We start from the raw sequence: 25,693 nt of genomic DNA, 5'->3' as shown, positions 1-25,693 counted from the left end.
TGGTCTGAAATATTGGGAAAAACGTAAGCAGCTGTGTGATACTGTTTATTAAATTTCTGCGTATACTGATACCAGATACAGATTGCTTTTGAATTTCGCATTTTAATTTTATAAAACACTCAGTGCCGAGACATCCACAAGAGATTCTCATGTAATGAGGTGTGCTGATTTAGCCGATGTTTTAAATGGCAAATGATTTAACAATAGAACATAGACATGTAAAATGATTTGGGAGTTCTGAAATGTTTTAAGGAACATTTTAAGTAAATTTCAAAATATCAGAATATAATATATTGAGTTTAAATGAATGTTCTTTGAGTGTTTAGAGAAGGGAATCACTATTTTGATGAAAAGAATGCTGAAGTAGTCTCTTCTTGTAATGTGTTGAATCACTTATTTCCGATAATCTGTAAGCATCAAAACATCTTTCCTGTTTGTGTTTTCATAGTTGAATTTGAATAAGAGGTCCCTTTTTGAAAAAGTCTGTTTCCTCTTACTCTCTGTGTAAACGCTAAGCGGCTCTGTTCATCAGTCTTCATTTACAATGTATAAGTTGATGATAATATTATAAACCGTTAGACTATTTTCTTTAAGCTATTATTTTGTGTAAAATTTGTTTTGACTGGGTTACGGTTTTGGTGGGCCATCATCAGCAGGGCTGAACTATTTTGTCACAGCTGCTACCTCCTTTAAGTCCAGAATTCTGAAGGGAAAAGAGCCAACCTTCTGCATTGTACACAATTTAGTGTGTGTATATGTGTATATATGCCTTCTATATGTACACTATCCATGGAGTAAAACATGAACAACATTCTGTTAATAATACGATTCTAACAACAGTGACTTACTTTGGTAATTTCAAGAACAGAATAGGAGAAAAATATGGAACAGTTATTCAAAAAGTAAATTCTTTCTTTGTTTTACATACTGTATACATTTGAATGCTCCTATATTCAATTGGATACCTTTCTGGTTTTGTGCATACCTTTTCTGGTTAAGCATAAAGCCTTCTTATAGGCTATAGCCTTGAATATGGCACATATAAGGACTCTCATTCACAGGCGCTGTGGGCCCTTTTTAATAGCCTTCATTGATTTTCCTTTCAGTTTTAAGATGATAAATTTGGCGGCTGTGAAAAATGTTTGTTTGCTTGGGCTGCTCTGGGACCAACTCTCGGTAGTTTGTGAAGTATTTAGAGGTTCAATGGGGACTTTGTGCGGTGACTGAATACGGTTGGAATTAGATTTTGATGATTTAGTTATAAAGTGAACTCACACTTCAGAGTGCCCCATTCAGCTTTGGCTGCAGCATTTCTCTTCAATATTTTTATTTGTACAACTCTGCCTCTTTGTTGTTTTAGTATTATATCCTTTTTTAAGAAAGCATACCACCTCTGTCTTAAATGTCTTATTTATTTTTAAAATTTATATCTGAGCTATATGGGGCTCCATTGTAGCTGCCCTAAACACTTATGTGCATGCACAGCAGTGTTCTGCAATATCCAACAGTTTTCATATATTTTGAATTCCCAGCCAAGCACAGCCTGTCCACACCATCAAGTGGATAGGTTGTTTGGGAAATGAGGAGACATCTGGGCTGTGCATCTTCCCTGAATAATGCTCTCTGAGGTGCAGGCGTTGGACTACAGTGTTAGATTGGGGCCATCGGGTGCTTTAGTGACAGTTGTTCGGCTAACTGTCCATTTAAACATTGTGGTACTTTAATGCAGTGACCACCCTTTCATGGGCAACAGCACATAGGTTGTCTCCCATACCACATTATCAGTGCAGATATATATCTCTGTCCTGCCTTTGATCAATTAATGGAACCAATGAGCTCTGTACTGGTCAATGGAAAGACAACACACAGGTTGGAGCATGTGCAGTCCCCCAACCTCAGACCTCTTATGTATAACCTTTATCCAGACACATTTGCCAGTTGGCTTTCCTCTGGAGTCCCTGGAGCTCATCTGCTGGTGCGCTGTGTGGCGGGCAGCCCAGGGAGCCCAAATGCTGATTTTCACTGGTCTCAGCGGGCCTGGGCAAGCAATTATCCAGATAGGATCTGGATAGTCAGGGGAACACGCCAGTCTTCCAAGAGGCTGCTGGCTATCAAGATGGGGCACCCAGAGCTACAGGAAGAGGTCTGTCCCGGGGGCCCTACTGGTGCACTTTGCCCCAGTTTGCCATTTTGGGCCCTCCTAACCCGTGAAGATGTCTCTCTTAATCAAGTATTTGTGTAATGCCTTATTAAGTACTTGCAAGTCTGATAGAAAAGATTCATATGTAAATGTTTTTTATCGACAAGTAGCCAGCTTGTAAACTTTGTAAAGTCTTCCCTCTGTTTTTGATTTAAGAGCAAACATGTCTAATGAAATGGCTTACCTTGTCGATCTCCTTTGGAGGTAGCATAACCCAGAGTGGATCGGTCCGTTAGAACGACTCTCCACTGTAGCAGTAAATCTACAGCCCAGATGAGTTGGGAGACAAACATGGTGTGCCTGCCCAGTGGCCTAGCCCACCTCACAGATGTCTATGGATGAATCAACATAACCTTCCCAAGAACTTTGAGAAAAACAACTAGTCTCTAGACAAAGATTTAGACTGTGAGAGTGCCTGACTCCCTGACCAGTTACAGCTGTTTGGGATGACTGTCTCTGCCAGTGCTTCTTACATGTAGACTTATTTAAACACAATAAACACTATTGCGATTATCTGTTTCGCTGTGCAAGACAAAGCTTTGACATTTGAGACCTACTCTGCAATTAAATGGAAACTCCGAGCCACTTGTTTGTCAGACAGTTGGTTGAGGAAGAAAATATGTTCAATCTCATCTTTTAAACATTGCATGGGCAGATTTCTAGTCTTTGCTGTGTGTTTAGGGTCAGTATCATGCTAACAGAACATATTTGCCAATCAGTCAAAGATGGAATTTTTTTATAAGACAGTCAAAGTCTGTACTTTGGTGCCCAGATGTTATGGAAGTGCTTCACTGGTTTGCATTCCATCTTTCAAGGAAGTGACCTTTAAGACTTGTTCATTAGATGTAGATATTCTTGTTCTCTAGAACTTGCCCAATTTCCTCAATTTTCTATGACCTTTCTTCTGGCAATCTAACAAGATACCGGTTATCTTTTGGACAACTTTATTGTATTCATGTTTATTTGTATTGTAATGTCAAAATTTCTTTAAATCAGGCCAAAATGAAACTGAAAAAACAATTCAGGAAGATTTTTTTAGCAAAACTGTATAAGTTGTTCATTAACCCCTGTTTTAGCAGTGTAGTAAGATTTAGTCCAATACTATATGTACAATTAGGAAACTTGTGCCGGGACATAAATTAATGTGCCTCGTAATAATACAGTTATATACAAGAAAATTAGACAAAATATACAATATTAAAAAAAGAATGATTCCAGGAGAGAATGTTTAGAAATGTCCTGCTGGGCTGTGGAACGGTGGATCAGCACATTGCCAACCCAAATGAAGCTTAACCGGCTGTGGAGTTTTGGTTTTGGTTTTTAACTCCCTGCTGTAAATCTATATCAATCACAACTTGTTTGACAATAATTGAGTCATGAGAGTATTGGTTGTTTTATATTTTACAACCTCTAAATAAATATATAGCTAAGTAAATAACATTGTTTTATTCCTTATTGCTAAAAGTGTGCGTTTGACATTTGGCAGCGGTAGCGCAGCTGTGGTAGTGGTAAAGCCAGATCATAAAGCTGTCAATCAAGTTCAAGTATGCAAATGGATAGAAATACACATGCACTTGTTTGTTGAAGTGAGGTTGTAGAGATTGGACAAGCGTTTGATGCAGGTTCATGGGCTACCCCATGCTTCATATTAATTAGCCCCACTGTCGTCTACCAAAAGTTATTGTCTTTTTGCAGACGCTGTATGAATATTTGCATATTCTGTAGAGCAGTTGGACCTTTTTTTTTTTTCTCATTGCTCATTTGATTACTACTGTTAACCATCTGCGGGTTCCATTGTATTTGGAGAAGCACAGAAGCAGGCTTTATTTTCACATTCTGGAGCTGACTGTCATACAGGCCACAAATATACAAATATGGCTGGAATTTGAATGTAAAAACAAGTAAGACTTTTGAATGAGATCTAATCTAACGCTGTCCTTGTTTGAGGGCACAGCGCTGCTGAAGGCTGTTAGCGGTGTGCAGATTGCTGCACAACCCTCCTCTAGAGCGTGACATTAGTCTGTGACAAATAGCATTACACCTCAGATAAAACACACACAATACGTTCTGAAATATTCAACCTTCTTGTTTTTTGTGTGATGAGGACAGTTTCCAATGAGCTGCCGCAGAAATGTTTAAGCATGAATACCTGTGAATTTCATTAATGGGTTTCTAATCCATAACAATGCTATTTCATTAGAAAATGTGGATTTCACATTCTTTTTTTTGTCAGTTTGGCCAATTCTCGTTTTCAGTGACGACCTGGCCGTTGACAATGGCAAGAGGAGAGGAAAAGGTGTATGTACATAAAAAATAAAAGTAAAAACAAAAGCACTATATGCTGTACCAAAAAAATAAACCGGTATGGCTAGTTTTCAAATGTGTGTCTATAATGTCATTGAAAAGATCTTTGTTACATAAAGAGACTTTGTAGACTTGTGGGCTCATCAGTCAACATCTCTGTAAATGTGCAGAGATTCAGACAGAATCTTTTGTCTGCAGTCCCTTGAACTCTAGAAGGTCACCTCTACAGAGAGGATTTGAGGGGAACCTGTCAGCGGGCCTGAATAGACGCCTTGGTCTCCAATCCGTCCGTGGCCACGCAATCTGAGCTCTGAGGGGAAAGCAATCACTCGCCTGGCCTGAGCTGCCGATTCCCGGCACAGCCACCGGGCCGTCCGCCTGCCACACAGAGGCTCCTCTCAGCAGAGCACAGCTTAATCTGGATAGGGCTCGGCGGGGTGGGATTGAGCACCGCTCTGAATGACCTTGTCTGTCTGCTTTGTGTTGACGTGGCCAGTAATCGAGCGGTGGTTTCTGAACAGTGCTGGTGTTGCTTGTTACCTGTCCCTCCGTTGAAGTAGGCCAGTGGAGGGTGGAGAGGGTTGGAGGGCGTAAGCGAATAGAAGGCCAGGGCTCGTGCTGTCTCCTTGACTCCCCCTCGCTGGCTGCCTTTGAAAGGTGTCAATGTTACTTTTGGTTGAGGGCCAGGCGGTGTGATTTGCGGGGAGGAGGCCGTCGTTTTTGAGACGCTGCCCGGCGTGAGCCTGTGACAAAACCCGGCCTTTTCTGCCTCAGAAAGGCCCATCTCTTTGTCCTGGTTATCTCTTTGTCATCCATTGCATTACCCCTGAGCAGGGACACGCGACCGCCACACAGACGACGAAGGGCAGAGGTTTCAGTGACGCCTCCGGGGACAAGGATGTCTCGGGCCTTTGTGCGCCCAGGAGCCGTAACTCATCACAGCGTGGCTCAGGCGGGAGTATAACGGCGCTCGCGATTTCATCTCGCAGACCACCGCCCCTGCTGAAAATAATCCCGCCGGGCATGCGAATGTCAGTCTCCTGGAACAGCTGGGAGCACCATCACTCAACTGTGTGTAGCCTTCGACGTAACACGCCTGAGTTATGTTGACATGTCAATCCTGTGGCGTAAAAGGCATCGGCGCATCTGTGGTTATGATGCTCAGGCCATTCACCCCGCCCTCACCTTAAAGATGATGTTGCTGCGGTCTGTCAGCGCGGCTCAAAAGGCACTGGGTTTACCTCAGAGTCCCCTGCGTTCTTAATCAATGCTAATCAGGTGCTGAGGGATGCTCTCCATTCCCGAACGCCCATACGTCTCCCACTGACGGACACTATTCAGTCTTAGGCCTCTCCGTTAAACAAATCCGTCAATCCCGCCAGCACTCTCCGGCCAATTACCTGGGGCCTGTTCAAGAAGATGTAGTGTTACAGAATGTTAAAATGGAATAATAAAACAGGCGGTTCAGAGTCATGAAAGCTAATATATCAGACAGCATATCCCGTTTATGACAGCATACATTTGACTCTTCTAATTACATCGGTAACCAGTTTGTAATGGCAATAAGACACCTCAGGGGATTGTGGTAGTTGGCCATTATACCACAGCTAAGGGCTGTCCATAAGAGCTGCACTTGGCCAAATACCACAGCCCGTCCTTTCGTTCTAACTGTAACCTGCTGAGTTCATAGGGGTTCTTGTCTATGTACACCCCAGCTCGTACGGATGTTACTGCCCCACCCGCCATCGACTTTTTTGACGTCTGCGCGGCAGTAGGACTCGTCATAATGACGTCCACGGTTATCATTGTGCGGCGCAATCTCCTTGTGTGCGTGTAAACACACGTGCCGTCTGTGCCTCTTAAGAAACCTTGGTGGCTCGCCTCAGTGACTAAACCTATCTTTTGTAAAAGCCTGACATTATCTGGGGGCATTTCTCGGCTGTAATGCTTTGGCCTTTTTCTGTCGTTGCACGGGCTGACCGTTGCCCCCGGGGGGCTCTCTGAAGGATGCTACGTGGCAGGACCATGCCAGGGCATGTTTGCCTGGCAGCTCATCAGCAGGTACAAGGCACGCTGAGAGGGTCCGACTCAGAAGCTGACTGGCAGGTGTGTGTCGACTAGAGGTGGGCACGGAAGTGAAAACGAATTCCTGGCCTGTCTTTTCCGGTCATTGTTTTTCCTCTGCTGATCCCACCACAGCTTGTCACCCCAAAAGCGTTCCCCATCCTATCCGAATAAACATCCCTTCCCGTTCCGTGCACGTTTAAGCATGCAGGTCCCCTGTTCCGTGCACGTTTAAGCATGCAGATCCCCCGTTCTTTGCACGTTTAAGCATGCAGATCCCCCATTCTGTGCCAATTAAGCATGCAGATCCCCTGTTCCGTGCACGTTTAAGCATGCAGATCCCCCGTTCCGTGCACGTTTAAGCATGCAGACCCCCCCCTCGACGCCCTCTTTTCTGTGCAGGTTTCCACAGCAACCGCTCCGTTTCGGGTAGCTCTCGAATTATGAGAGAGGTGTTAGCTTCCGTCAGCTAGCAACGTCTGTTGCCCGGCTGAAGGGCATTTTCTAATTACTTTTCTTTGTCATTCAAGACATACGCATTGCCGTCGCGGAAAGCTCTAAGATGGTTTTTAACACAATAACATCCGTACGGCAGTGTGGAATGTTGTTCCTGAACAGTCATGTACCCAAATTTCCTGCAAACATCTCACGAAGTCCCCTTACCGTGCCAATCTTTAATGTGCTCAATAAGGACACGGGTAGATCCGCCGTGCCACGGACAACAATGTGTTGGTTTGTGTGCTGATTGTAACGTCCCCGTGTCAGCGCTCGTTGTAGGGGCATCCGGTCTCGTGCAATTTTCTCTTGGCACCAGTTTGGGTTCACCGAACTACCGGTGTTGCACGGGTCACCTCTCCTCAGCTTGCCTTGGTGCCCTGACGTGTCAACCGTCGACCCGCAAGGCCCTCCCCCGGAGCCCCTGGCGACCGCGTTGAACAGTCGGAGTCTTGTGTGCTGGGTGTCGGCATCACACGATCGTAGCCGAAAGAAAAAGGCTTTTGAACAGCCTGTAAGCTGGATAGCCTTGCTTTTGCCTTTCAAACAAAGTGCCACACTACAAAGCAGTCTCGGTGTCTCAGGAGCCAGAAAGGAAACGTTTATTCTGAATGGCTTTTGGATTTCCTTATCACTGTTGGAAGTGAGATAACACCTGCTCTGTGTTTCACGTTCACCTGCGTGACAGCGTGATGGAAAACATTGAAGCGTGTTTTCGAGAGCACTGCCGAACGTTTCCAGGTTTTTTTCCTGGAGCCGGCCGCTAACAGATGCAGCTGGAAACGACTCCCTGGCCCCTTCCCGAATCACAACCTTGTCCGCTTAAATGTGCTTAAAAGCGCCACTCAATATAGGGAATAGGGGGACCATTTGGGCCGCGGGCAGGCAAGGCCTCAGCTTTGCGTCAGGGCGGATTTAGCAAGCTGGTTACAGTACAGCAGGACCCCCCCCCCCAACCCACCCACCCTCCCCCAGCTCTCTTTTGTTAAAGCGCAGTAAATGGAGGTCTCCCCCAGAGACACTTTTCATATGGTGTGAAAATGAGAATATAATTGCAAACAAACTGCATGAGGTTGAGAGATGGGGCAACATATCTCCTCCGTTAGAGAGCTCACAATGGAGGACACTGTACCACTGGGCGAAATGGGCGAGGACATTACTGCCAATGACGGCAGGGGGATATCTGTAACGGAGTAGGCGTCTCTCGCACTGTAAGCTGTCATTTTCCCTATTAGATGGTTAAACTCTTTGTCCGCTCTATTTCCAGTGCCCTTGTAGCGGCGGTTGCGTCGTAAACAGACCTGTCATGGCTGCATCCACTGTTTTCTGGGAGACGCCGCGCGCTACAGTGCTGTTCTTCCACTCTTATGATAATCCCTTTGTTGCCTGTTCACTGTTCTCCCCCCTGGGTAACCTACCCATACGTCACCGCTCAGCCCGATCAAGGCCTGAATGGGCCCGAGTCATGTACATCTCTGGACGGAATCGGATGAGGCGGGATGATGTAGGGAGAACACCTACGGGCAGCCATGAATTGGCCAGGCTCCATGCGCTCAGTTGAATCTCTTTCTCTCCGTCGCCCCTTCTCTCCACATCCCTCTTTCCTTTCTCTATTTCATCCCTCCTCTCCCTTTATCTAGCTTTTTTTTCCCTCACTGTTTTTCTTCACTCCTCCTCTTCCTCTCTCGCCTCCCTCTCCCCCTGTCTACCCCCCCCATCTCTCACCCCACCCTTTCTCCCCCTGACTCTCTCCCTCCCTCTCTCTCCTTTCTTGTGTAAGACAAGAACAAGGCAGCTGTATCCCAGGGGATGGTGAGCAGCGCGTCACACTATATCTAATCCCTTTCGTTTCTCAACATTTGGCTTTTGTTACAGCTCACAGTGACTCTGAATAAGTTCTGATGGAATAAACATAAGCCAAGCCTCTTTTGGGAACACGGCAGTATTCGTACAGCACGTGTCGCGGCTGCGGGCACATCTGATTCTCCCCTTGGGTTCGAGGTGTTAGATTGAGGAATTAAAGGCAAGCAGTCACCCCCTCTTGGAAGCCGCTCCCTGGGTATCCGCCGCTGTGATGATGACAGAAACGGTCTAGGGCACAGCAAACAGCCCCGGGACCGCGCTAAACTCGTATCGATTCACGTTGTGTAATTGAGAATGTGTGGATGTTCGTGTTGGCAGTCGCCAGGCTTGAGTCGGGATACAGGAGACATTTCAGCCAGCCCAACCCCACAGGCTGTGCGCATAGGAATGTAACATCACATAGCCCTGGGGCCTGGCCGATGGTCTTTCCTGCATGGGTAATGCCATGCAAACATGGCAGCCGCGCTACGAGACTACTGTTGCTAGAAACTGAGTGTAGGATGAGGTTGCACGTGGTTTTGCATTCTGCATTTCAGGGACTTTACTTTGAATAGCATTTCCATGTTTCATTCAAAGGGCTTGTGCAGTGTGCTAAGTCCAACGACTTCGCCCTGTGATCTGGAGTCAGATTTGAATATGCCTCTCTTAGATTTCAGGTTAGGATTGGAGCACGGGTACTCCAGAAGAAGGCGTTGATCCACAGAAATGCAGATACATGCAGTCCTGGTATTTCAAGGCGTGTCATGTACTTAAAGGCCATTTACGGACTGCTATAGTAGCCAGTTTCTGCTACACTAGGAAAAATAACTTCTGTACTTGAGTTCAAACCAGGTCAGATATGGTGATGATAAGGCCGCTGTTTTATGATGCAACATATTACGCAACCTTGGGTAGCGTAGTCTGACATTTAAATTAATCCAAGTTCAGGTCGGGTGATTTTGCATTTGAGAAAACATCACCCCAAAGGGCAATGTGCAAGAGCATGTTTTTCTCGCACATTACGGAAAAAGGTGTGTTTTCATATTTATTTTAGGCTGAAGTTTCTCCTACTGTAGGTACAGACCTAGCTTAAATTTTTTCCCCCTCTCCTAATTCTGAACTAACAAGTCAAATTTGAATCCGAGAGGTTGAGGTGGTAATCATGTCTTGGCTCCTATGGTCACTCTGGGAGCTGAGGGTTTTCGCACTGCTGCGCTGTAACATCGACTTTCTGGTTGAAGCTCGTAGCCATGAGAAGACGAGCACACACGGACAGACAATTTGTTCTGTGCTGAAGTACAGGTGAAACCCTATTGAGAGAAATAACGATGTTTCCTGTTGACTGTTCCACAGAACAGAGTGGAACAGAGTGTGTCAGCAGCCTCTCGTGCAGCCTTGCTCCAGACATGTGTTTTTTGTTTTGACTCTAAGGAAAGCTCCACATTTGGTCATTACCAAACAGCTCCTCCACTCCCACAACACCCCCTTCAATCCTGTATATGAACACACATACAAACACACACACTCATACTTTGCCCTTTCACTAAAAGCATACAGGCTGCTGGCCTGTGGCTGAGAGGTCACTGTCGATTAGCTGCCTCTTGCCTAATTGATGAGGTGTTCAAAGACATCTTCGCTCGTCACTCTCGTCAGCAAAGTGTCCCCGAAGTTGTCGTTTGCGCTGTGGTTTTGATGGTTGATAAGAAGCGGTTAGAGAGAGAAGGGGAGAGAGTTAGAGAAAGTGAACAAAAGCTGGGGAAAGATCTTGAAATGATGCGGTCCCTTTTTTCTCCTGGTCCTTGGTTGACTGTAAAGAGAGGCTTGAGTATAAAGATCTTTTAGGTTTCGGCTTTAAGTCTAAACCTGCACTTGGCTTAATGAACACTTCAGACGTAAACACAAAGGGAGAAAACATTACTTTTTCCTCTCTACAAATTACTCACAACCACTTTCCTCGAGTCATGAAAGTGCGTTGATATGGCTACGTGACTGGCCACAGTTTGGAGAGGTGACACCTGTTCATACATTACACATGCTTCATCAACGCTGTTTGACATACGGTAGATCCCTCTCCTCACAAGGGCCACATTTCTCCACTGTGATGTGTTTTCTGCCCATCGGATTAGCGGCAAAACTCCAAACACAAAACCAATGACACAGACGACCTGTCAAAAACCTGAGATATAGGTTACGACATGTTGACTGTTGCCTAGGGGTTGTCCAGCAGTCCAATCGGCCACCTGCAGAACACACACTGCCACAGCGTGGGCTTTCCTGTCCAAAGCATAAAACGCCTCAAAATGGATCTTTAAAAAGTTTTCCCTGAGTTGCTGCCATGGTAAATCATACTTGTCTCTTATTTAAATTCCCCCAAGTACAAAGTGTTTGTGAGTGCCAGATGTCAAAAGGTCCATCTGTGAAGAGGGGTGTGTAAGATCTCTTCAGGGTGTTGCCACCCTAGCCCGGTAGCACTTCGTCAAAGAGTAGCCCTGCGATGTCGTAAGGGTTCCATGGAAGTGGTGTTACGCAATGCTGCTGAACCTGTCATCTCTCCACCGCAGTCACATTCCTTTTTTCTGTGTACCTGTCTTGCAGGGAGAGGTGTGGTTGGGATTGCAAAAAGTTTGTTCCTCATCAGCCTTTGTTTCCTCTCCGCGCCGGTGGAGGGGATTTTCGCTTTCTCTTCTCTAATGTTTCCAAAGAATGTCTCTCGGTTACATTACCGTTGAGAAGTTCAGGGTCACTTAGAAATGGCCTTGTTTTCGAAAGAAAAGCTACTTTTCCAATAAAACACATCAAATGGATCAGAAATACAGAGTAGACATTGTTAATGTTGTAAATGACTATTGTATCTGGAAAAAGCTGATTTTGAATGGAATATCTTGAAGGCATACAGAAGCATACAGAACGCAACAATCAGTCCTGTTCCAATGGCACATTGTGCAAATCCCTGTTTATCATTTTGAAAGGCTAATTGATTATTAGAAAACTGGCTAATTGTTTTTTTGCAATTATGTTAGCAGAGCTGAAAACCGTCTTGCTGATTAAAGAAGCAATAAAATGTCCTTTTTGTGAGTAGTTTAGTATCTGAAGCATCAGGAATTGAGGGTTCGATTACAGGCTCAAAATGGCCAGAAACGAAGAACATCAGTCTTTTCTTGTTCAGAAAAATGAAAGCTCTTCCATGTGGAAAATTGCCAAAAAACTGAAGATCTCGTACCACACTGTGTACTACTGCCTTCACATAACAGCTCAAACTGGCTCTAACCAGAATAGATCTCAACGTCAACTGTGGCAACTCTGGGATACTGGCCTTCTAGGCAGTTGCAGAGAAAAAGTAATATCTTCGACTGGCTGACAGATTAAAATGGGCAGAAGAATACAGACAATGGACAGAGGAATCTAAGTTTAAGGTTTTCAGATTGCAAAGAAAAACATTCATGAGATGCAGACCAAATGAAAAGATGCTGGAGGAGTGCTTTTGATGCCATTTGTCAAGCATGTTGTGGGCAATGTGATGGTCTGGGGGTGGTTTGGTTGTACTGAAGTGAGAGATTTGTACAGGGTAAAGGGGATTTTGAAGGATGGCTATCACTCCATTTTGCAATGCCAAGCCATACCATGTGGACGGCATTTGATTGGAGCCAATTTCCAAGGCCAATGACCCAAAGCACAGCTCCAAACAATGGAAAAACAATTTATGGAAGATCAGTCAACTGCTACTCTTTCTATAATGGAGTGGCCAGCACAGTCACCGGATCACAACCCAATCGAGCTGTTGTAGGAGCAGAATGACCTGATGGTATGTAAAAAGTGCCAATCAAGCCAATCCAACTTGTGGGAGGTGCTTCCGGAAGCATGGGATGAAATCTCTTCAGATTACCTCAACAAATTAACAACTAGAATGCCAAAAGTATGTACGACTGTAATTGCTGCAAATGGAGGATTATTTGACAAAAGCAAAGTTTTAAAGGACACCATTATTATTTCAATAAAAAATCATGAATTCTAACCATGTCAATGACTATATTTCCTATTCATTATGCTATAGTTCCTATCCAAACTCGTTTCATGTAGGTTTTCATGGAAAACAATGAAATGTCTATGTGACTCCAACCGTATTTATAGTAGCGTACGTTTCTTTCACAATGGCCCTACACCAAGTCAGGTTAATCCTGTGGTTTATCTAACACTTAGGGGACTTTATTAACATATTTAAAGAAGGTAGTAGATGGGCATTTTTCTCCAGGACCTTCCTCATGTGCTTCATTGTCTGTCTTTGTACATGAGCATGCACACACCAGCGTGTTTGTTTTAACTCCGCCCCTTCAGGTGTGCACGTTCCTCACGTTACTGATCGGCACTACGGTTGCCTTGACGGCAGCGCCGGATGTCAGTCTATATCCTGAACATGGTTGTGTAGTTCATCTGACTTAGATGCTAATCAGCCTTAAAGATGTTCTTTAAAGAAGACACAGCGTGAGAGAACTCCTGTGCAGTTTAAACACCACTTCTCCTATATTTGGTAATAGCGTGGCTATATTTAGACTGCAACTAAGCGACAGCCTGCTCTTTCTGCTTGAATAAAGCAGCAGCGGCTTAAGGAGACACGTTTTGGCACTTGCTGGTGAGATATTGTCTCATATCAGCTGGTTGAATACACACACACACTTTCCCCATTTTACTATACAGTTGTGCTCAAAAGTTTGCATACCCTTGGAGAATAAATATATATATATATGTACCGTTTGTAAAATGTGAGCAGGCAAAACACATTTTATTTCTTATGGGATTCACATTCAACTGTAGGTCATAACACAATGGCACAATCATAAAACAAAACATGGCAACAAAGAAAACAATTTGCTGACCCCTGTTGAAAAGTCTGCATACCCCTAGTTCTTAATACTGTGTATTGCCCCCTTTAGCTTCAATGACAGTGTGCAGTCTTTTGTAAAAGTTGTCTATGAGGCCCCGAGTTCTTGCAGTTGGTATGCCTGCTCATTCGTCTTGGCAAAATGGTCTTTGGTCGTCTTGCATAAACCGCATGTTTGAGATCTCCCCAGAGTAGCTTGATGATATTAAGGTCAGGAGACTGTGATGGCCACTCCAGAACCTTCACATATCTGCTGTAACCACTGGAGGGTCAACTTGGCCTTGTGCTTAGGGTCATTGTCATGCTGGAAAGTCCAAGAGCATCCCAAGCGTAGCTTTCATGCCGAAGAATGCAAATTGTCTGCCAGTATTTTCTGATAACATGCTGCATTCATCTTGCCTTTAGAGCTCACACACTCCCAAAGCATCAGTGAGCCACCATCATGCTTCACAGTGGGGATGGTATTTTGTTCACTATAGGTTTTGTTGACCCCTCTCCAAACATAGCGCTTATGGTTGTGACCATAAAGCTATATTTTGATCTCGTCACTCCAAATTACAGTGCCAGTAGCTGTGAGGTGTGTCAAGGTGTTGTCGGGCATATTGTAACCAGGCATGTTCATACACAGACACTAATTGCAATTTTAAAAGCCATATTCTGGGAAATTCACCTTTAATTGCCATTTTCACCTGTGTGTGTCACGTTGTGTGTGTGTAACAAGGCCAAACATTCAAGGGTATGCAAACTTTTGATCAGGGCCATTTGGGTAATTTCTGTTATCATTATGATTTAATAAGGAGCCTAACCACTATCTGATAATAAATGGCTTCATATGATCACTATAAAAAATTCACAATTTCTGCCAGGATATGCAAACTAAACTGTAATTGTGAGGACCCCTAAATCTTTCCCTAAACCTAAAGTCTAACATTGCCCTATTCCTGCACTTCTCTGTATTCATAATTGTGCCAACTTCTGGTTTTCACTCATGTAATTGAGATTACCCACACACCACGTACCAGCCATGGGGCTCAGCACGGGGTCCACGACCCCCTCATCTCTTTCAATCCCCCGCTAGGCTTTTTGTTCGCCCAGCTGCGACAGGAAGGACTTTAATAATGTTCCTCCCTCCTATTGTTCTCCGGTTGCCCGTGGAAACCCAAGTGGATCCAGGTCTCAGGGCAGCAGTCTCGTGACCTCACAAACAGTTTCCTCCTAGGCGTGATGATGCATGTTGGTGTGTTTCACGTCGACCTGATTGCAGATGGACTGAGGTAAATCTACTGTACATATCGGCCCGCATCCAAAATAACTAGCTAGGGCTAGGCTTGTTTATAATGTGAGAAAGAGGATTGATTCTTTGCCTTGCCTCCCTTAAAGTTATCCCCGCAAACACACTGACTGACAGTGTGCTTTCACTCGTCTCTTTCAAAGGCTTCTTTTAGCCGACACTGAAATGGGAAAGAACTGCTTCACAGGGCATATTTTGCTCTGAACCACCAAACGTCAAATCCTCCTCCTCTTAACTGTTTATCATGTAGGTGTAGGTTGAGTCTCCGGGCTGAATGCTGATCTCAGGCCAGTAATATTTCTGCCCCTTCTAATGGTTTTAGTTAAGTTTTGGTGAAGGTACCGTAGCTCAACCCAGATCAGTTGGAAGGATCTAACACAATGGTTTTCTGTACCCAATAGTATGATATTATTGGATGCGGGTTACAGGGTGTAACAATTAATTCTTTTTCGGTATTGTGAGAATATGAATGTGGATGTGAATATGTTTGAATATGGTATGTCAATATTATCAAGTTTGTTTCTTTGTGTGTTGGCATTTTCTCTCTTTTTATTTCATTTTTGTCTTGCCATTATTACACTTTTTATTTAATTTGTGTATAATTTACTTCACATTCCATTTACATTTTCATTGTCTTGTCTATAATTGTTACATACTTAATATACAGAATGTAATTTGCCAAAGACACCCTGTCCTGATCTAAATGTAATTGAAAACCTCTGGAAAGATCTGAAAACCACAGTTGGGAGAAGGGATCATTTTGAACAAGTGTCCCAGACTGCCAGTATAGAGGTGTAGGAAGCTCATCCATGACTATAAGAAGCGCTTGATTGCATTTATTTTGGCCTTGGGCTGTGCAGCCAAATATAGGTTTAGGTGTCAGTAATTTTGTCAGGGCCATATCGGTTTATTCTCTAATTTAAAAGTATATATTAGGCTCTGAATAAAAATAAATGTTCTGAAATAGTGACTGTGAAGTACAAAAATATGCTTTTGGTCTATTCAACTTTTGGAAGACAACGTGATACTTTTGGCCACGACTGTGAATGTTAGTTTGCCTAGACCTAGACTGATCCGTAACCCAGTGTCAGAGGAACAGGCATATCATTTTGCTTTCATTCATTATCTAATCACACATTGTACAGTGTAATCTTCCTTTTTAAAGAAAAGCTCTCGGTCTGGAGTCTGACGAAGTTGTCCGGCACTAATTGGGGAATTTAGTGCCATAATCTGAGGTGATATGGAAGCCAAATAATTCATATGACCCACTGTTTTGAAGGTTCAGTGAGTAGAGTATAATTTCAGCCAAAATACTGTTTCCAAATGAACTGAAACTAATGGATACTTGTGATTGTGACCCAAAGCTTGTCACCGAATGTTGCTGGGGTAATCATGAATTTGAAATCCATAACTTTGTTGTTCTGACAGGTTCATTTCTGATATTTTATGCATGTTATGATGTGAAAACGAAACCGCCTAAGGCCAGTTCTAATGTTATTTGGGGTGTAAATGTAAATGTTCAGTCTGTAATTCCTTTGTAGATTACTATTGATTGCCATAATAAGGGTGTATTTCCTCGGGTGCCCATATTTCTGAATAAACCTCATCTTTCTCTGAAAATCTGTCTTTCTGTCAAATGATGGAAAACAATCTTCAGATCCTTTCAGGGTGCAATAGCTAATGGGGATGCTAATAAACGAAACGAAACGCAACGTAGATATTTCAACAGCCGAGTGGGCCAAAACAGAGCATAACATCTTAACAGCCCACTCCGAAGGTTATTAAGCCAAAGCGATAAAACATTAAACAGAATTAGATTCTGCGATTCTTCCCGGAATTGAGTCCCCACATACTTTTATCAGAATGAGATCCACTCGTTCAGGAAACACACAGAAACACGCACTGATGTGGGACGATAGAATGTCTCAGTGTGCCGAGATCACATGACGTTATCTTCATTTGAAGTGTGATGCATTTTCTTCGCTCTCACTTAGGCTGACATTGTTGTTTATCTGTTTGTACTGGATTCGAGATGCAGCAGAAAGTAAGCAGTCAAACTGGTGTGTGTACTAATCTTTAGCCTGAACCCGCCAGCTAGTGTCAGAACCCAATGAGTTTAGGCCGAGACGAGCTTCAAGGCCTAAGAAATCACCCACGACTAATTGGCTTGACGATGTATAACCTGTTTTTGGCTTTGGACCAGCCGCAGGGCTATTGGCTACATTGTGTTTCCTTTGTATGTATTTTGTTGTTGTCATGGCTCATGCATGGTGAAAAGCTTATCTATATGTTCAGTACAGACACTTAGGCTACAGCGGCTTAATGTGGGTGCAAACAGGTTAGGACTGGCTTAACTACTTTCAAGAGGAACCTTAGGGAGTCGAGCGGTATGACGCCCGGTCTGCTAAAGTTTATTTGGTTACCAAATTAGTTTATATGTTTGCCATTGATCCCTGTAATTCACTCATGGCCTAGCCACGGACCCAATGGCAATATCCTGCTGTCAGTCCAAACCAAGTTTCCCTCAGAGACTTTGTGTATCAGAGCCCTCTTCTCTGCCCTTCGTTCCTGACTGCTGCCATATTGACCAGTCTATAACACAGCCTCCGGGGAAAATACACCATACATCTGTCATGTAACAGGTTGTTTAATGGGGCACCGTCCCCCGACCCTGGTGTCTGTATTTTCACGGGAATATGAGGACAAACAATTTGTTTGTGGAAGTAGAGAACCAATCAACCCTTGGCTATGCCCAGAATGACACCTCTGTTCTCTATAAAATAAAAATAAATGGTCTGCTACGTTCATCCACTATATTGGGTTAGGCTTGCATTTTGGGATGCTTCCAAGTCTTTTTCAACCATTTGAGGTTGAAATGTATGTCTGTTTATATAAGCACCTGTACATTGATCCGAGCTTGGTTTTATGGTCTTTTCAGGAGACGCCATTCCCTTTTCTTTTCGAAATGAGACTATCACCCCATTCCAAACAAGCTTTGTAATAGGGCATCCAACGCCATCCAATCTGTTGTTCAATGTGAGCCTGGCAGAGAGTTATTTCACCCTGTCAGGCGGATTAGGCAGATCTGCTCTGGATGAGTCGATCTGGACCTGCGTCAGTCTGCAGCATCGGGTATGTGGAAATCATGCCAATGTCAATGTACTGTAGTGGCATAGCATAGAAGAGCGTAGCCTCAGTGCTCCAATGTATGGTGTTTTCAAGTTCAATGCATTGCATTCTTTTTTGTACAATTTTCTTTTACATTTGTATGATCTTGGTGAGGGGAAACATTTCTTCAAATGTTCTGTTTGAATATCTTCCATTGGGCAGTACCGGAAGCAACATGGATGCGGTCAGTCCCTCTTCTAATTTAAGCCAAGCCAGGTCGACATTTGCACTAAGTGTACGTTCGGGTGCTATTTTGTGCTGCTCTGTTTGGGGCCAACTGCAGTTTGCCTAGGTCCATCTTGCGCCACATGACCGTATACCCTGGAGGTGGTCCAGGTGTGATAAAACTTGGGTGTGCCAGGAACATTTATTCAAGTGGTGCTTTTATCACAGACTCACTGCTCCCTGTGAGCTAACCACCCCCCTATGTCCTTTGCGTTTGTGCACTCCGCACCTGCACTCTTTGATCCTGAGGCTGTTCGGCTGACCTCATCGATCCTCCTCTCTCCTCTGTTTCCCCAGATCTGCTGAATGGCGCTCAGGAGAAATGTGAGCTTCCCTCCATGGACGGTTTCCCTCACTGCGAAGGCAAGGTCAAGGTGAGAGAGAAAACAGCTGGGCAAGACACTCTCAGACAGAAACACACACATTTCCATTATATGACACAGGGCCATCTGCTCAGCCCCCAAACATCCTCAGATCACCAAGGTGGTTAGGCATGGCCAACCAATCAGCATTCAAAGAGCCAGAACAGGGATAAAACGGGCCCCACAGAAGCAAAAGCGCTGTTTGGTTCTTTTTAGTGGTTGTCTAGCATGTCTGGCCTCCTTGTGTTTTTTGTCTCTTAGGATGAAATTTAGAGACAGGACTTGGATAGGTTCCTTGTTGCTTCATACTAACAAATTTACACCACTTGCTTATTGGGAGCGTTATAACAATTGGTTGAAAATGCAAACTTTGTAAGATCACAACCATTTCCTTGTTTGACCTAAAGTCATGAAATTCGGAACATAGATCCTTCACCTCACCAGGAACCGATTTGCCTCACAAACCTATTAGGTCCAGACATTTGTACTCTTTTTAGGATTTCCATGTTTTGAACAGTGTGAAAAATTTTAATAAACACTATTTATTGCACCAAATTAACAACTCTATTGCACCAAATTAACATTTCTGGAAAATATTTGATGTAACACTGAGGTGGGTGTGGTCTGGCACAGAAATGAATGTACATCAATCAAAGCTATTGGTATTGTATCAAACTTTGGCACCTGTTTTGCCAGTAGTGTCTCAACATATGAAATAGACTGTCGAAATGTGGTGCTATAATGGAAAAATTTTCTTCTGTTTGACTCAGTCAAGATATTTGTCTTGACTTGATTCTCAATAACCCACACACCATCTCTAAGACATATCTTGAATCATTTTCTCTATACAGCATCTGTTCTCAAATCTCTGGATGTAGTCTATTATTTGGCCTTGCATTTTATTGCCTTCATCACTGTCTGTTATATGCTTCAGTTGGCTGGGAGACATTGTTATCTGGAAGGGCCAGACACTGGTTGATGTTTTTATATAAGTTCAGTCATGCAAAAACTCCCTGACTATTTAACAGAGAGAATTAGTTGGAAGAAATAAGCTACAAGTTCTCAAGACAGGATCATGCTGGAGACACCATGGGTCTGTTCAGGACTGAGTAAAACTGCTTTTGAATATTTTGCCCCACCCTCATGGAATACCATTCAGAATTATAATAAGTTAAATGTTTTCATGCCCATAAGACATTATAAATTTCAGATAGATTATCTTTAAATTGTGTTTTAAAGTATGTGTTATTTCCATTTTGTATTTGTTTTTATTGTTGCAATGCAGGGCTTAGCTTTAAACCAGACTTCTCTGTATAAATAAAGGTCAATAAATAACTAAATAGAAAATGCTAACTTTTCAAGGGCATGTTTGCTGTTGCCTTTCATGATTGTATTTTTTTTTTAGTTTGAATAAGGAACACAATTTAACAGGGCGCTATGATCACCCCAGTGAAATTGCCAATCTCTTTGAAAAATAAAAATAACCCTCTTCTCAAAATGTAATCTCACCTTGTCTAAAAGTGACCTCACCCTATCTCAGACAGATCACCACCAATCACCACTAATCCCAATCAAAATGCAGTTCAGGTGTGTGGCTGGTCTTTGGGGGATGCACTGCTCTGTCTGTCTCTATGGTCTAGAATCGGTTGTCACTCTCATTTTGTCTACAGAACCAGTGATTGCTCTTTCCTGGTGGGGCATTTTAGAATGAAGACTGTTTAAGATGGATGATCATGTGATCGGGATGGGCCTTGTAAAAAGATGTATATTCCTTGTGGATGTGCCGAATTTGAATAAATATCCTCCGCTCACAGAACTGTTGGCTTGTAAAGGTTTATTTTATTCCTCTGGGACTTTTATGGGGTATGGTTGATATCCTAGCTGTTAGTCTTGTGTGATATTATACATGCACAGGTATAATGTTCCTACTGTCAACACTTATTCCATTGTCCTCTTATTGTCCTCAAATGGACGGAGTAACACTTTAGACATTTTAGCAGGAAGCGGAGACAATACAGTTTTAATCGGTCATGCTGAAGAAATCCAGAGCAATTGAAGAATTTGTGGTGATTTTTCTTCTGCTCTGGAATTCAGAAACCCCCATAGAATAGTATCAAGCAGAGTTTTGTTAGGGCAAATGGAAGCTCACTTGCTGCTTGCCGGTTGCCTTCTACTTTGGTGTACATAAACCCCTGTAGAATTTCCTTAAAGTCAAGTAGATGCACATGATGTTTTCATCTTGCCTTGCGTGACTCTAAGCCCAAGAGACCTACTGGGGGGGGGGGGTGTCAATTTCAGTATATTTAGTAAAGGCAGTCCCATATAAACCTTCAAACACTCTGCGAAGACTTGTTCAAAAAAACAATGCAATGGAAATTAGATTGAAAAATCGGATGGAAATTTCAGCAATGGAAAGAGTTAGGCCCTGTCCCAGCTGGAACCCTATTCCCTTTTTAGTGCACACCTTTTGACAAGAGCCCCTCTTCAGCATTAGTGCACTAAATAGGGAACAGGGTGGCATTTGTGTGTCAGTATAAAAGTGGAACGCTGATTCCTGACCCAGCGAGTAATGATTGCCATATTCCTCCTGCAGTCTTGGCCAAGTCATAGCCCAACTCTGACTTTTCCCAGAGCTGTAGCGGATTGTTTTTGTACTTCTCCATCTGTAGAAAATGTAAAAATGCTGGATTCTGTGGTTGAATCTCCAAGACAATGCACCTTAGCACCAAAGCACCTTCAGCGTTTAGACACAGTGGTTAAGAGAATGGTGCTGGCAACCCCAAGATGTTTTTTTGTTATTTTTTTACTACATGACAGGTGGCTTTGTGGTCATGTTCGCTTTCCAGTCACTTTGTCATCAGTGTTTTCCCTGGTTCTGTTTCTTGGATGGATGTCTCCGCTGTCAGAAGTAGCTAGCTCAGAGCTCCTGCTCTTTCAGTGTCTGCACCTGTGGATGGGAAGCCGAGGCAGAATTGTCAACCCCAGGGGCGGGAATCGCTGTTCAGCTGGTTTTTGTCAGAGCAGTTTTGTAGGTGGGCCCGAGCATAATTATAAAAACAAATGTGTTTAAGTTAAATTCACCAAGGTGACTTCTGCGAGTCTTCTGTTTTTATATTACCACAACTAAGGCCAAAAAGAGAGAGAAACAACAACAGCATTCTTACAACTTGGTTATACTGACAATGACCTCGTAATGTCTTAGTTCTATGCTTAGGTTTATGTTTCTACTATATGTTTAATATGTTCGGTCCTAATCGACTCTTCTTCCTCAGTGGATGAAGGATATGTGGCGGTCGGACTCATGCTACAGTAACTATGGCGTGGACGGTTCCACCTGCTCCTTCTTCATCTATCTCAGCGAGGTGTGTATTAGTGGGTGGGGCTCTGGGGGTCTTTTTGTGTGTCTGTCTGACTGTCTGTTTGGTTGTGTGTATTAGTGTGCGGGGCTCTGGGGGTCTTTTTGTGTGTCTGTCTGACTGTCTGTTTGGTTGTGTGTATATGTGTGTGCACATGATGTGCGGACACCGTCTACGTCGTGGTTAAATCGACTCCTTGAAATTGAGTGTAAACAAAGCCAGCGGGACGCGGGACGCCACTGCTCTTTACATATTTAGCCACTGCATCTCAGCGCGTTTTCCCCGACAGAGCTGTTTCCTTGTGAACTGTCCTACGGCGTTTCATTTTTCATAAGAGCTGATATGGAAACATGGTGTAGCGTGCAAGGCACAGCACCTGAGATGAAATGCCAGCTTGCCTTGTAGGACTTGCAAATTAAGGCTGGTCCAGTGACGGTCAGTGAGAAGCTCATTGCTAATTAATGGCTGAACCGGAGCTTTAATTGAACTCAAGTCCTTGAATCTTTCTTTGTTTGTTTTTTAAATGCCTGAAAATGGATCCCTGCTCAGATACAACAGCAATTAAATATTGTACCGGTCGTGATCGTGCTTGGGGGAAGTACATTACCATGTCATTTAACTTCACTGGAAAATTTCTATGGCATTGACGAGCACAAATGCATCAGGGGAACCAACGGATGTCCTGAACTGCACCCTATTTAATATCTGGTGCACTGCTTTAGACAAGAGCCTCCCCCATAGGGCTCCAAACAGAGTAAACCCCGGGGAATAGTGTACCATTGGTATGCAGCTGGTGGAAGCTCATTGCAGTGAGACACCTCTCACCCGAAACATTCTACTGCACCCTAGACTGAGTCACGTGACCCACTATCACCATGGCGATATGCATGCATTTCCATACCGTATCAGCTCCGCTCTTTCCCTGCCTCATTCTCAGTTGAATTCTGTCTGAGACTTATGGACGTGCGCACACAATGGTCCCAGCATGATCACACACACGCGCGCGCTTATGGGTGTTTATGTTTAATTTATAGTTGTCGATCATATCCTTAACCTCTCGCGGAGGGGGTTCAGAAAAGCAAACACCCAAGTGATTAATGGCCGTTATTAAAGGTCTCAAACGCCAACGCTCCTGACTGAGCGTGTTCGTGTCTGAAATGGCAGCCTATTTCCTAGTTTGGACCGGGGGACATGGGGCATTAGTACACTTGAAAGGAAAGAGGGTGCCGTTTTGGATGTAGCTTCATTTCCCATGCCCGGAGGGGACAGCCAGATGGATGGGCCAAACAGTGGGGTCGTCACATATCATAGATATAACCCTGACCGCCATTTTATGGACCAGTTGTATTGTACCAGGATCCACTGGCCCAGTGACGGAATGAGGTTGGGGCTTTTTTGATCGATTTAGCGGTTTGTCAAAATGGCAGCCTATCCACTATTTAGAACACAGCTCCTGTCCAGATCCTGAAGCCCTGCGCCCCAGGCCACTGCCATTGAAAGTAGAGCTCTATATAGAAAACAGGGCCGCGCCGGAGTAGGATGGGGCCAGATGGCGCTAGTCTCAGACATCGGTTTCAATCTCCTTGTCTGCGCTCAACATTGAGACCGGCTGGGCCGAATATTTCCGTCTGCATCAAACACCCGCCGCCTCTTCCCCAGAACCTCTGAAGTGAGAACAAATCCAGCCAGGCCTCTGTCAGCACGACATCTGCTTTCACGCTGAAACAATTACCGCCCTAACGATCGCCGGATACACCACTTATTCTGCGTCCCGACTGGCACCCTGATTCCAATGTGGTGCCGTTTGGGAGTCAGGCCGGGGCCCCAGATGAAATGCTTGTCACGTTTTCCGTACATACCCATGTTCATGTCGTTTCAGGTGGAGAACTGGTGCCCACGCCTGCCGTGGAGGACTAAGACATTAAACGACGAGGCCGACCGGAGGGCCCAGGTGAGTGTCTGAGCTGAAGGGATTTCCGCGCTGCAGAGTCACAGCAGCCGAGTCACAGCAGCCGAGTCACAGCAGCCGAGTCACAGCAGCCGAGTCACAGCAGCCGAGTCACAGCAGCCGAGTCACAGCAGCCGAGTCACAGCAGCCGAGTCACAGCTGCCGAGTCACAGGTGCCGAGTCACGCTGAGCAAACGTCACCGGAAGCTCGCTACGAAGGACAGAAAATGAATCCATTCTAGGCGACACTTTTTGGTTCGTTCTGGCACGATAGTGGGGAAAAAGACAATATGATTAGAGCATTTTAAATGCCACCCTTCCCTCGCTGAAACACCCAACAAACCCGGACAGTCCTGTTTGTTGTCACAGCTCAGGACTGGCTGGCACATACTTTGACAAAAGCAGAGTCACAAGGGCATTGAATTGGTTCTAGAGTTTAATGTATGTGCTCTTCCGTAAGTGACCTTGTCTGCTTGTCTTATAGCAAAAACATTTCTAAACTAGGTTGAAGCAATGTTAGTGCATTTAGGTTAAAACACACCTGTTTTGGGCTGAATTCAGATTTCTGGGATTAACTCCCATTCAGCTGATGACTTAGAACGGAACTGGACACACCTCACACAGGTTATAGCCTGAGTGACAGGAAGTTGAATTGAATCCAGTGCAATTACAGTTCCCCTAGGTCGAGCCAACCCTGACTGACTGACACACACACGCGCACACACACTCTAAACAGTAGAGTCTCTCAGGCGATTACGTTTGTGACTGACTAGAGAGAGAATCTTTTTTCCACGACGTCTGTCGCCATGCCAACGGGAACTGGGCTCAAATCTCCCTGGGCTTGGAGCTCCGGGCAGTGCTCCTTGTTATTGGGTTTATGTATTATTTCGCTAGCGGTTATGGATAATGCAATGAGTCCAAAAATAATACTCTTTGCACACCGCCCCCCCCCTCTGGTTTCATCAACACCAGTGAGCCTTTTGTTTTTGAGATCCACGTCGACAGCAATTCTGATTTTAATTTTGCCCGGTTTGCAAGTGCCCCCCTATTTTCCGATTTGGTCCACTACTTTTGGTCGCATGCCGTGCACTATGTAGGGAATAGGATGGCATTTAGAATGCCGGCCCAGAGTTTGGCTCCCAATGATTTCCTGTCCCATTGAGGAATTATAATACGCTTCCAGAGCGTTGTTACAGCATTACTAGAGCATAGTTAGAGCGTTGATTCCCCAGCGCCAGCAGCTGTTAATGGCAAACAGGTCCACATCTCACCCGGAGCGGCTGTGAAAAAAGGTGTTCTAGTGTATTGACCCGGGAGAAGCTGAGAAATGTTTTGATCGGTATCGCTGCATTGCCAGCATTCAGTAAGCAGCCATATGTCTTCGTAATGCAAAGAGTGCCAGGCCAAACATGGCCCTTCTCCGTTCAAGTGTTGGCGTTGATGGGAAGCCTCTTGTTAGCTTGTGTGCTTTGACTAATCCCTTCTCCTTGTGAATCGATGCGTTTGAACAGCGTGTCCGAGAGGCTACATGGCAGTTTGACGGGCGCAGAGAGAATCACAGA

General features: G+C 44.3%; 1 protein-coding gene across 3 annotated transcripts in view; it reads left to right on the top strand.

Moving 5' to 3' along the window:
* Nucleotides 1-25,693, top strand: part of mgat5 (alpha-1,6-mannosylglycoprotein 6-beta-N-acetylglucosaminyltransferase) — a 122,376-nt gene that overhangs the window by 46,875 nt on the left and 49,808 nt on the right. For all 3 annotated transcript variants that reach the window (XM_029116597.2, XM_029116598.2, XM_029116599.2), the window contains 3 exons: nucleotides 18,763-18,839; nucleotides 22,100-22,189; nucleotides 24,063-24,134. In XM_029116597.2, coding sequence (XP_028972430.2) covers nucleotides 18,763-18,839; nucleotides 22,100-22,189; nucleotides 24,063-24,134 — 239 coding nt within the window. The remainder of the gene's footprint in view (nucleotides 1-18,762; nucleotides 18,840-22,099; nucleotides 22,190-24,062; nucleotides 24,135-25,693) is intronic.

This window comes from Esox lucius, chromosome 22 (genome assembly GCF_011004845.1).
Source record: "Esox lucius isolate fEsoLuc1 chromosome 22, fEsoLuc1.pri, whole genome shotgun sequence".
In the NCBI taxonomy this organism is placed as follows: Eukaryota; Metazoa; Chordata; class Actinopteri; order Esociformes; family Esocidae; genus Esox; species Esox lucius.
Note: the sequence above shows the minus strand (reverse complement) of the source record. Positions and strands in the feature narration are given on the sequence as shown.